Raw genomic sequence first — 12,500 nt, forward strand, 5'->3', positions numbered from 1 at the left:
GTTTAGGAAACGAATAGTGTGTTTCGTAGATAACTGTTTATAGGATATCCGGTGCGCGAGTGCAGATGGTGTGAACTATACACTCCTCATTTGTATAAAAAAAAGTACTACTAAAATTATTCCTCACTCTAGAGAATCGTCACGGAAATCATTCTCAACCGGTAAGATGTTCACCAGTTTTAGTCCAGAGTGTCAGAGGGGGTTAACAGACCTCTCAGCATACGAGATACACTGCAGCAACTATGAGATTCTCATTGTATGTGTGTACATTTTCATGAAGAAATAGTATCTGCCTGACCACCACCACCCGCCATCCCCCTCTCCCTTTCATTCACTTATTGTGCAAACACGTCCCGACACGAATTCAAAATTAAAAGGATCACTGCGGATTTAGCTCCTTTCCTGTAAATAACAATTAGGCAAAAATACCATCGCTTCCATTTCACCAAACAAGAACACACACACACACACACACACACACACACACACACACAGAAAAATAACTGTTTATTCGTTACTCCTGAATTACCTGCGTATGGTGTGGCTTGTGGAATTGGATTCATGAGTCGTGAGCTGAGCACTGACAGCGAAGATGGTGATGAAATACAGGAAAGGCGTCGTGAGGCAGTAACACAGGGCCTCCAGACTGTTGCCCAATAGAGGCCACTTGTATACGTCTGTCTGAGGGCGAGGCATCTTTTCTACAGATCACCGGTCTTCGGGCGTGATGGCCGTTGTTTATATCTTTGCAAGTCAAATGATAAAATGATAAGAACAATCATAGATGTGTGTATATATATATATACATACATACACATACATACATACACGTACAGTATATGAATAGATAAATAGACATGTAGTAGATAAATATACATATAAACAAACGAAAAACTAAAACATATCCTAGATATGCACATACAATATATAGATAGATAAATAGAGACATGTAGTAGATAAATATACATATAAACAGACGAAAAAATAAAACATATCCTAGATGCTATAAATCAGCAATTCTCAACACTTCTGCTATTTTATATTTACCCTTCTGGTTTCATGCATTTTAACCTGCGACTCCCATTAAAAAGAATGAGGCCAACATAACTGCACAGAAAAAAAATGTAACATTAGGATTCTGCACAAAATAAAATCTTAAGAATGACAATATACATTCCACTTATATATCATGTGACCTGCTAAGCCTAATTGTACTACAATGGTAATGTAATAGGTAGCGTTCAAGTTTCGTATTTTCCTAGTCGTGGGTTCGAATCCCGCACTTCCCTCTTGCCCCCAACAGTTCAAGTGAACAGGGCAAAGGTGACGGCTTCGGCCGCAGGTACACGCCCCATGACACAAATTCCTCATTTACAAAATATTAAAATTTACCTCATTTTTTCTTTCCATCCCAGGGTATGGATTTGCCCCCTGGATAATAATTAATCACTGCTATGAAATATTACTTAGAGGAATAGAAAAAAAGTATCGGAGAGACCACAGAGAGAAAAAGAGAGAAAAAAAGGGCCTGGCACCATTTTCTATATCTTAAAAGTGTTTATGACAATTACCCTTTTCTGTAGCTGAGGATACCTGCCTTTATTCTGCCTGCCGATGTGCTGTTCTATTCATCTCTGGGGCACACCTTCAGTGAGGAAGGAACTACCTCGAAAGGTACTTGTCCTCTCAATATGGCTTCCGTGGTACTCCTTCGATAAGGAGTGGTTAAAAAAAGAAAAAGGAAAAAAAAAAGTGTTGAACTTGGCTATCTTTCTCCACTGCCTCTCTCCGAAATCTGGCAACCGCCAAACTATTTATTTGTCTTTTCTTTCTTTCTTCTTATCTGAGGGGCAAACTTGGGAGAGATTAGGGTTTTAGCAAATCGAAACCCCATCTTCTCTCGAGTTTGTTCCCTCAGCCGAGCAAGATTCGTTTGGCTTTGGCCAGAGCAAAAACTATATTGGGCTTTGTTTACCCAAAGTCGATTCGATGAGACTGAGAAATCGCCCAGAGTTCCTGTCTACATGTATACTTGGAAACCTCGTTGTCCACCTCAAATGACCCGTTCTAGAGTTGTGTCACTTCACATTCTTATTGCAACCCCTGCCAGACCATCTTGTTCAGTTGAGGAAACTCCCGCCACTCACCTGACGGGAAAACGGTATCTCGATTAACCGCTTCAAGAATGGGATCGTCTCCAAGACATAGTCTAGTCGCCATCAGTCGACCTTCTTCGGAAACGCCCACGCTGTCCACCAGTTCACGTTTCCTATTATGGGTATCTTCACCGTTTCTCATGACACACATATCATTGCGGTCTTATCGCTTTCAGAGATATGTATCACATCAGGCAGTGAGTTTTCTATGACCAGTGAGTACTCTCACTTTAGTTTGTATCAAAATAGAATGTTTTCGATGACGCCAACATGAGACAATGACGCATCGCTGAACGCTAGTTGAGGCTTTCAGGTTCACATAGTTTGTTTTCCGGTACGTAGTTCCACCAGATAAGTCGTTTAGGTCCGGAAACGGTGGTGAAATGGACCGGTAGTCCCACCGAGAGCTTTCAGGAAGCGTTCACGGGTCCGGAGGGCCATGAGCGAGGCTATACTTTGGATGATTGGTACTTGGAGGGCTTCTAGAAGAGGGTCACGTCTTAGGGGCTGAGGGACTTAAATGGATCAAGAAAAAGCTTATGAAGAGAAAACGGTGAGTCTGCAGTATATAAAGTACTCAGTTGTTGGCCCTCCTTTCTACATAGGGAACACTCTTATGGGTTTTATTTTGCCTATTGCTGAACGATGTTGTTCAGCAGTGAACCCGTTTATGCGTTTTGTTCTGTTTTTGTGTGACAGGAGAGCCAGGATGATCTTCAGCCACTCCAAACCGGTGGAAATCAAATCTAAGCCAGCTAATTATTTCGAGACGACATCGAGGTAACATGTAAGAATTCCGTTTTTCGAATTTCTTTTTCATGTATGTCACTGAAGCAGTCAAGCTAAGATTATACAATTTGGCTCCAATAAAATACAAAATATTAATATAGCAAATAACTAGAACCAAATCTACAGAGTTAGTCATAATTGATGCTGTGGTTTTCTGATCAAATAAATTCAAAATGTGGGAGATTATTGCTTTGATTTTTAGAAAAAAAAATCCTTATGTAAATCCTTGGAAGGGAAATATTTATATAAGGAAATATTTTTTTAAGAATACCACCGTAAGAATGTTACGGTGGTATTCTTAAATAAATATTTTCTTATATAAATCTTTCCCTTCCAAGGATTTATATAATATTCATATAAGGAAATATCTTTTTAAGGATACCACCGTATATATCTAAACCCGGATCCATGGCAATAGGGATAGAAGAAGAGGAGAGAGGAGGGAGTTTTGGTCCCCTGAATTCGAGAAGGCCACTTTCGTAGAACAGTCCAGATAATCATCCAGTCAGTCAGCCTGAGTAAGGACTCATCCACCCTGCTGTTCTTCGCATTTAGCCCCCTACCGTACCGGGTGGCACTTTTCCTTTGATCTTGTCTGCCGCCAGGCTAATTCATTCATTACCGTGCCCCTCCCCCCCTTGGTAGTGAAAGGATTATAGAAATGAAACGAAATTTGGATGTCACAAAGGTTGAGAATGTGGGCTGTGCTACAGGAGATTAGGAAGATAGAAAAAGAAAATGAGGAGACTGATCGAGTAGCCATGGCAAATTTGGTAAATAGTATTCCAGACAGCAATCTCGTTCATCAATTATGCCCAGTGTTTTCAGAGATATATTTCTAAGGACATTTCTTTTTAAACAAATCACCAGAAACAAATAATAAAAGAAGTATTGAATTTTGAGGAAAAAAATTAACAATCTATGGAGATCGCGGCAATGTTGTCGTTTTTTTTAAATGTCGAGAAAATGGTAAATACCTAATTCCGGGCCTAATAACCTATCTTACCTGACCCCTTGCCTATTCTAACTTTACCTGAAATGAAATAGGAAATACCTTTTACTGGAGAAATGCCATCATCATCGTCCTCTTCATTAAAGTTCTCTTTTTGCTTACGTGTTGGGCAGATCGTATTATCTGGCAAAACTGCCGTGTTTTCCTTAAAAATCGAGGCGGTATATATATATTTTTTTAATAACAGCATCCAATCATTTCTCATAGAACAGGAGCATAATCACCACAGATAACAACCTCGAAAATAATAATAAATTAACCAGATGAATTGACTTTTGGAAACAAAATGACATTTGTAGAGACGGCAAAAATAGCGGTCTTTCACACAGAACAATTGTAAAAAGCAATGCATTTTCGATGGTACTTCAACCTTAGAATGACAGAAACGTACTGGAAAACAAACGCTTATTTATTTAATATGATAACGATAAACATGGCGCCCTCAGGTTCTTAAGTGAAATTTGATATTGTAAAAATCATCGGCACTGTTGTCTTAAGTTACCGACGACACGTTTGTCTTAAAAACCTATTAAGAGCAAAACAATGTATAGTGTGAACGATTATCATCCGAAGCCCCGTAAATACCAGCAAGGTTATAATGATATTGATTAACTCCATATATCTGTTTACCGCATTTGCTATAAAAAATACATAGGCCTACATACATATACCAAGGCCTTTTCCCCCTATCAAGATAAATATTCTAAGAGACTTCGATTCCACAACACGAGTATATTATCACACGAAAAAGGAAAAAGGAAAATAAGAACAAAATAAAACTGGAGAAATGGCTAAAAATAACTCTAAGAAACAAAAGAAATAAGAAACAATGAAAATGTAAATATGAAAGTGACAGACTGTGAAAAGATTATTCATTGTCATATCTTACACGACCCTTTTCATCTAAACAATTTAAAGTTTAATAAATTAAGGGAGAGAGCGCGGCTACCTTCCAAGAACCAACAAAGCTTCCCCCCACCCCCACTCTCCAGCTAATCCCCCACCCCTTCTGCCTTGTAGCACCCTCCTGAACTCAACAGAGCGGTGAGATACCCATTCTCCCTTCGCTGTGAACCAGTTTGACCCCGTGACTCAATGGCGGTTACCTAACCACTCTCAACGGAGTGAATAACCATCGTAGACACGTCATAGAACGTCCACACTGTGTCGCACCAATGAGCTACTCCTTCAATACATAGAAAACCATCGTATCCCCAAGTCTTACCTGGACCTTTCGGTTCTCATCTGGAACCCACGGCGAAGTTCGACTTCAGCACAGACTACCCAAGACTTTTGTTCCCCAATATCATCATATATTATCATATATCATCTCTTGCATCACAGTGTCCCTCGTAAGTGAATCAAGAATTTATCTCTTCGTATGAGAAACCTCACCATTTTTTAACCCAAACACACGGATTCTTAATCATGGATCTTGAATCCAGTGGTCAGTATGACAGGGTCCAGTACCTCTCAAACTTTGGTTTAATACAATAAATGAAACATAACCTTGAACTCCAGCCTAAGAGTAGTTACCGACATGGGAATAATTGAATACTTAATTACTTAGAATTAGAATTCTCAAAGGAACTAAAAAAAATGGTGCACAGATTCCACCTTCCATACTATTACTGTTAATGCTGGCCTACACCAGTCACATCAGAGAACAAACCAGCCGTGCACGGGACCACGAGACGCGTCAGCCACCCGTCATATCCTAGTCTCTTGCTGCTCGGAGACCTCCAAATCCACATGGAGCGAATGATCACTGGTTAGATTTAAATTCCTCGCCCCCACCCCCTCCAAACCTTTTATCTCTCTCTCCCTCTCCACACCTCCAACCATCATCACCCTCTCAAACCATGGACCCGCCCATCCTCCTCAGACTTGCACCCTCACAACCTCCTCCTCACAACAAAGGACGGACCACCCATCCAACGGACATTGTCTATAGAACTCCCCTAACATGAGACGAGCCCCCGCCCCTTCCCTCATCAACCTGTCAAAATCTATATCATCGTTACCACCCACGCTCTAAACCAGTGGTTCTTAACCTTTTTCAGTACCCTTAGAACCCCTTGACATCTAAGAAAATGTTCTCGTACCCCCACCCAATACAACAATGCAAACATATGAAAAGGAATAGTGATACAAACCTCGCTTTGCTTTCTCATTGTAAACATAATGTACCATTGCACTGGCTGTCATGTCCCGTACCTTTTAGTTAGAGGGCAGGATAGATAAGATGGGGGAGAGGGAGGGAGGGTGGGATTTGGGGGTTTAGCGTAAGGAAAGAATGAAATGGAAGGAAGTTAGAGTTATAATAGGTGTGGGGCAGAACCACTTGCTCGGTTACTTTATACAGTCTCGTGGACTTTTAGACTTATATTGTGTCTCGTACCCCCAGGTTGGTTCAAGGTTTCGTATCCCTTGGGGGTACAGGTACCCCCAAGTTAAGAACCATTGTTCTAAACCCTCGTTCATGTTATCTCAGCCCCAACTTTTTCCACATCGCCTACTTATCATTTGTTCTTATGGCCTTTTTTCGAAACACCAGTGGAACTGACGCTTTGAGACGACACTGATGCGCTCAAGAACGGGACAGTATCCTCCCACATCAAAATTTTCATCAGTGATGATGACTTTTCCTTACACCTCCTCCCCCACCTGCTCTTGTGAATTTTCTTACTTGAATGCCCTGCTTACTCAACTGTTTGCAGCAACCTCCTGTTTTTCACATTCCTCCTCAAACAACAATTTCATAACATCTCATTTCTTGAGAATCAGTTCCAATAATTTCATCCTCTTTCTATTCTTTCTAGACGAACCTTCTTTCTAGCCTATAGCTATCTCATACCATGCTCAGGAACATCGCGCTCTATTTATCATGTACTCACGCCCTACTAGTAGGCCGAACCGAACCACTGACCCCACTCCATGGTTCTTGATAACGGCACGATATTGACATGAAGGACAGAAACGTATGAACAGTCAGCGACGAAATATCAACACTCCTACTTACAACTCTTGCGTTAATTCTTCCCATCATTACATCCATGTAGAGATGAAATATTATGAAAAATAATAATGCCATTATTAATTCATATATCAAAAGACTTTTCTACCTTAAATTGTAAGTGAGTGATCTCACACTTTTCCAAAAATCCAATCGTTGTGCCTCCCGCCTTAGCACCTCCTGGATGAAAGATCATCCCTGCCTCATGCCATACTGCTCGTCTCAGACAATGGAGCAAGACAGCGCTTCCACAAGAGGGCCCGACAGCCAGCGTTGGTTTTCCACCACCACCGTTTCATTATATGGCGACCCTCCTCCCCCTCTATTCGACAAATATACGGGCCTCGTCAGTTCGTCGTCCATTTAAAACCGCCCTCGTTCTCTCATGTCTTTGGCGCCCTCTCTTCCTCGCTTGCCTGGCATTCTTCACGCCATCCAGGGATCCCTTCAACCCATCCACCTACCTCGTTCTTGTTCATCCTCAAGTGCTGTCCGTCAACTTCTTCCCCCCACTTTTTTTTCTTCTAATACTTCCTCACTCATTCTTTCCATAAACAAATATCTGATTGTGAGGAACTTGATCGAATGCTTTCTCTAAACTTCCGTAAATACAATCCAGCCGGTCCTCCCTTGCAGCATATTTATTATTCTTGAATAAAGAATAAACCATTTACCGCGCACGACCTCGACTTATATCTTAACCCGAATCGACTCTCCGTCAAAATACTTCACAGTTCTTTCAGACAAATTCACTAACGTGCCAGCTAGGGTCACTGATCAGTAATTCAGAGTAGATAATAAGAAAATTATAGAAAAAATCAAAATCACTTCGAGCAATCGCATGTAATGTTGCCATGCAACCATTAATGCATTTCAGAAAATTCATAATGTATCAACACCAATTAAGTTTCCTTTTGAGTGTTATTATGGATGAATATTTTCAGATCAACATTTAGATTGGTTTGATGTTCTTTGAAAAGTGGTTCTCAGTCTGGAGGCCAGCCCCCCACCCCCACCCCCCAAGGGAACTATGACAAGAATTTAGGGGGCGCCGTCTGTTACAGATTATACATTTCTACATAATATGAGAAAAAAAAAAACACTGGCCAAGAAGAAGAAATATAAGATCATTATGGTTGTAAACTTTGTAATATAGCAAAGGGTCTTTTTATCAACTGTTATGTTATATACATATATATATATATATCTTCGCTTATTCTTCTCCGAAAGTGGGTCATCAGTATTATTTTACAAATGTGCTACGACATATCTTTGTTGTGATATATATATATATGTATATATATATGTATATATATATATATATATATATATATATATATATATATATATATCAAATCAAGTAACATAGGTGTCGTAACACACGAATAAAATTAAACTTAAACCCACTTTCGGTGAAAGATAAGCTGAGATACAGAGTAAACCGTATATTTCGACCACTAACTGTGGTCCTCTTCAGCAGTTACAAATATGTACCCTATATTTGTAACTGCTGAAGAGGACCACAGTCAGTGGTCGAAATATACGGTTTACTCTGTATATCAGCTTATCTTTCTCCGAGAGTGGGTTTAAGTTATACACACACTTTTTTCTAGACAAAATACAGGAAACTTAATTATTTTCAGGAGTGATTTAAGTAAATTGCATTATTATTTTTTCTATGATTTCTAGAGAAGATAGTTGTTGTTATAAAATATTGTTTGTTTTTAGACAAATTACGCTGTTTATCTCAAAATTTATTCCCTATCACAGTAGTAGAAAGAATCTTAAGGTGACGGCACACTAGGCTAGCATGCTTTTTGCTTATGCTACTTCTTTGGGGTAAAAACGACTTCGGTTGCAGTATTCAAGCTTCCGTAAGAACATCTCAACAATGAGTCTAAAGGCCGCTTTACATAGCGTTGCTTTTGACGCTAGCTTCTTTATTCGCTACTGAAACTAAACGGGAGCGTTGGACATTAGGCATATTTTGCTTTATCGCAATGTCAATCAGACGCTGCGATTTCATTATTCTAGTCGTGAGCAAATTAAGACGCTTGCCCAAAGCGAATAAAAGCGTGGTTTGCAGTATGTATACCAGGGCTCTCACATGGGGGAGGGGCAGGGGGGCATATGCCCTGGGGCGGTACATTTAGGGGGCGCCACTTTTAGTCTGGACATGCCGCCCACAAGGTTGACAAAATAATCGTGACAAAAAACAAGGTCAGGGAACCCTGAATATTTTACAGTAATATACGAATTATGCGTTTGAATAAACAGAATATGAAATATTTCCCTCATCCTTTCTGCAATGGGGACATTAATAACATTTTAAAAATATGCTTAATCATTCCGCAAGCCAATAGCCATAATAGACAGTAAGGAATGGTGGAGATGGGAAGTGGTGGTGGGGGAAGGGGAGGGGGAGAGTCACTGAGAACTTTGCCCCGGGGCGGCACTTACGCATGTAAGGGGTCTAATGTACAGTATAGATCTGCTTATTTGCTTCTTGCATTACATACACATGCAAATGTGACATTTATTCTACAATCATTTAGTATATTTGTGATCATGTTAGAATAAATAACGAGAAAAATTAAATAGCTGTTAATACCGTTGTAATTCTAAGGATTCTAAACACCCATTTAGAATATATGAAAATATTTAGACATCGATTGGATTGGGTTGATGGCATCATCATTAGTACAGTCCTGACCAGAGGGCGCAGGGGCTTTAGCTATACAACATGTATCAATGTTTGGCAACAATCTTATTACATTGATGACAATAAAACTAACATTTAAATCTAACATGTAATAGTAATATGATAGTGATTTCGTGGGAATTTATATGTTGCCAAATGCATTAATGCGGCACTTGGATTATGCATAATTGTCGACTGACGCATCATAAATTAGGCTACTGTTTTATAGGAAATTATTATACTGCAGTCCCACGTTGTGTTCTAATACGTAATGATAAGCTTTCTCTATGTCCTCCCGCCTCTCGACGAAAACATATTTGAGTTACTCAGCTGATTCAGTCTCAATTTAGCTAAATATATTGAGATAAAATCTTATAAATTATATGATAATTTTCTATTAAATTAGGTGAAAAACCAACATTGTGAAAACAATCATGCCTATTTTATTTTTGTCAGTGACTAATCAAGGTTGATGCCAGCTGAGCACAAGATGGACTCATTGCTATCACAATACGTAATATTTAATCTATATATATTTATTGTACATAAAAACATAATCGGTGTCATAGTATTTTCATAAAATAGGTGTCAGAAAAATATAATCTCACCTGAATAACTTTGTAACAATGGTTGTGGATATGAAGAAAGGATTTTTGAAGTTGGCGCCACGCATGCGCACAACATCAGCCAACAGTGCTCCTACTTCACCCGCTCTACCCTGACATGGCGAAAATCTTTACCAGTTCCGCAGCCTGACTTTAGGTTTGTAATTTTGTGACTCGTGGAAGGCTTTCTGGAATATAGTGAAGTGCCGAAATTTTAGTGAAAAGACACATGTAAACATTGAGTGAAATTAAAGTGATTATAAACATGTAAGTAATTTACAATCAATTTTTGTATTAGCCATTCATTCTTCTATGCTCGGCTTTTGTGTGAACGAAGATTTGGATCCATCGCATGTGGTAAGCTACGCGGGAAAGTATCATTGGAAGTAAATATGTTGTTCCAAGTAAATACCAACATTTTCTATTATATTGATGTTAGGATAGTAAATGTAGAGAGTAGTACTTACATTTGATGAAATATTTGGTTGTAAACGGTGTTGAAGTGCAATAGAAATGAACGATGAAAAGTAGGGATGTATAGAGCGTCAGGGGTTGATAGTATTCCGTGAATGTAGTGTGTTGGGGAGACCCGTTAAGGTGGGAGGTTTGGATCCGTCTCCCACAAATTTCGTCAATAAAATATGCTTAAAGTAATGTCATTACGTCACATGCTTGTATAACTTGTTAGGAAGGTTATAGGAGGGAATAAGAGAACTAAGTTTTGTAACATAAGCTTAATGTTCTTAATGTCGGGGGATTGGTGGTGGTTGTGGAAAGATGGAGGTGAGGAACCTAGACCCGGAACAGTCGGAAAGAGAGGGATACGTGCACTAATTAGATCGAAAATCACCATCAGTTTGATTATTGAAATACAAAAATCGTTAGAACTATTTATAATAAAAGCCTCATGATTAATATTGGTCCTATTTAGGTGTGTATATATTTATTACATTATTATTATTTTTTATTTTAATAGCGGTTCGTAATAATGGTGTCCCAGCTGGGGTCTAACAAGGACACGGAGCTTGTGTTCGTGCACTTATCTCATATTTTTTATGTTTTTACAAGAATTATTTGGATTTCATCAAACCTGATGGTGCACTAAGGTATATGGATACGGCAGAAATAGAGAGGTTAGTTGTTTGTTGTGAGAATGTGGTTCACGAGAAACTGATCGAGTCTAAATCAGATGTAACCTCCCATGCTGAGTTCACTGCAACGGTACTGTATTGTAGATGGACGTGAATTATTATTATAATCAAACGGGAGGGAATAATATTTATGTTTTACTTTCAATATTTTCATGGTAATGGAATCGTAGCACAGTTGTGAGTTATATCTTATTTTAATTAAGTGTGATAAATATGGAAAAAACACCCCACCCTGTTGATACAGCGAGATGGTGGATAGTTCTACTTTTGAAACAAAATGTGGCTTTGGTTACAATACTTTCGCTACCGATGGTATTTGCCACAAAGATGAGTGAAGTCAACAATGTCAGGATAAAAAGGAAAATGAAGTATGTGTAAGGGATTAAAAAAAGTTGGTGTATGGAAGGTATATTTAACTGTTACTAGTTATTCAATACCGATGATCAATGTAGGCTTTGATGTTTGTGAGCCATGGCTGCTTGATAGAATTGTTTAAAATATATATGAATTTTAGCTTCATTTGGGTAGGAATATTATTGATTAAGGAACATGTTTGTTATTGTTTTCAGTTACACCATACATGTATGTGTGTGTGTATATAATATATATATATATATATATATATATATATATATATATATATATATATATATATATATAAGCAATTGTAATTGTTATTTCAAACTATGTTTTCTTTTCATTATCTGCACTTCATGTATATTGATTCATTGCCAAATAATGCCAAATAAAATTATTATTATTATTATATACATATATAATTTTTGTTTTTATAGAAGGGGTAGGTCTAGCTTCTTGGTTGTTGGTGTAATTGCATGAGGTTTATAAAAATGAATCATTGTTTCGTGTAATTCAAACTAAAATTACTCTTCAATAAGCTTTGTATGTAGGTTAAGTAGTGTTACCAAGTCACATAGCTGTGGGGGTTAGCCACCCAGGTGCACAGTAGATATGAAGTATTGAGGATGGAATAAATGTGGCAGTGGTTGTATTTAAGGTTTGACGGTGTTGCATCACCACAGGGTGCCTAGAGTGTAATTACCTTGAGTAAG

At 38.6% G+C, this 12,500-nt stretch overlaps 2 protein-coding genes across 26 annotated transcripts in view; one reads left to right on the top strand and one right to left on the bottom strand.

Annotated features, from left to right (window-relative positions):
• LOC143026234 (sphingomyelin phosphodiesterase 5-like) overlaps positions 1–10,929 on the bottom strand; it is a 47,538-nt gene extending 36,609 nt beyond the window's left edge. For 4 of the 6 annotated variants that reach the window (XR_012966467.1, XR_012966466.1, XM_076186284.1 and 1 more), the window contains exons 1-2: positions 10,283–10,425; positions 530–744 (exon numbers count right to left, since the gene is read on the bottom strand). Coding sequence is in view for 4 of the 6 variants with exons in the window: in XM_076186284.1 (XP_076042399.1) it covers positions 530–696 (167 nt within the window). In the remaining 2 variants the exon portion in view is untranslated. Of the gene's footprint in view, positions 1–529; positions 745–1,047; positions 1,108–10,282; positions 10,426–10,746 lie in introns of those variants that run through there. The other 2 variants (XM_076186282.1, XM_076186285.1) reach the window with 2 other exon arrangements.
• LOC143026233 (tubulin monoglutamylase TTLL4-like) overlaps positions 10,300–12,500 on the top strand; it is a 44,599-nt gene continuing 42,398 nt past the window's right edge. For 4 of the 20 annotated variants that reach the window (XM_076186267.1, XM_076186270.1, XM_076186268.1 and 1 more), the window contains exon 1: positions 10,395–10,546. The gene's annotated coding sequence lies outside the window, so the exon portion shown is untranslated. Of the gene's footprint in view, positions 10,547–10,621; positions 10,637–11,263; positions 11,413–12,500 lie in introns of those variants that run through there. The other 16 variants (XM_076186259.1, XM_076186261.1, XM_076186260.1 and 13 more) reach the window with 11 other exon arrangements.

Source organism: Oratosquilla oratoria, chromosome 6 (genome assembly GCF_046742065.1).
Source record: "Oratosquilla oratoria isolate Oo_2021 chromosome 6, ASM4674206v1, whole genome shotgun sequence".
Taxonomy (NCBI): Eukaryota; Metazoa; Arthropoda; class Malacostraca; order Stomatopoda; family Squillidae; genus Oratosquilla; species Oratosquilla oratoria.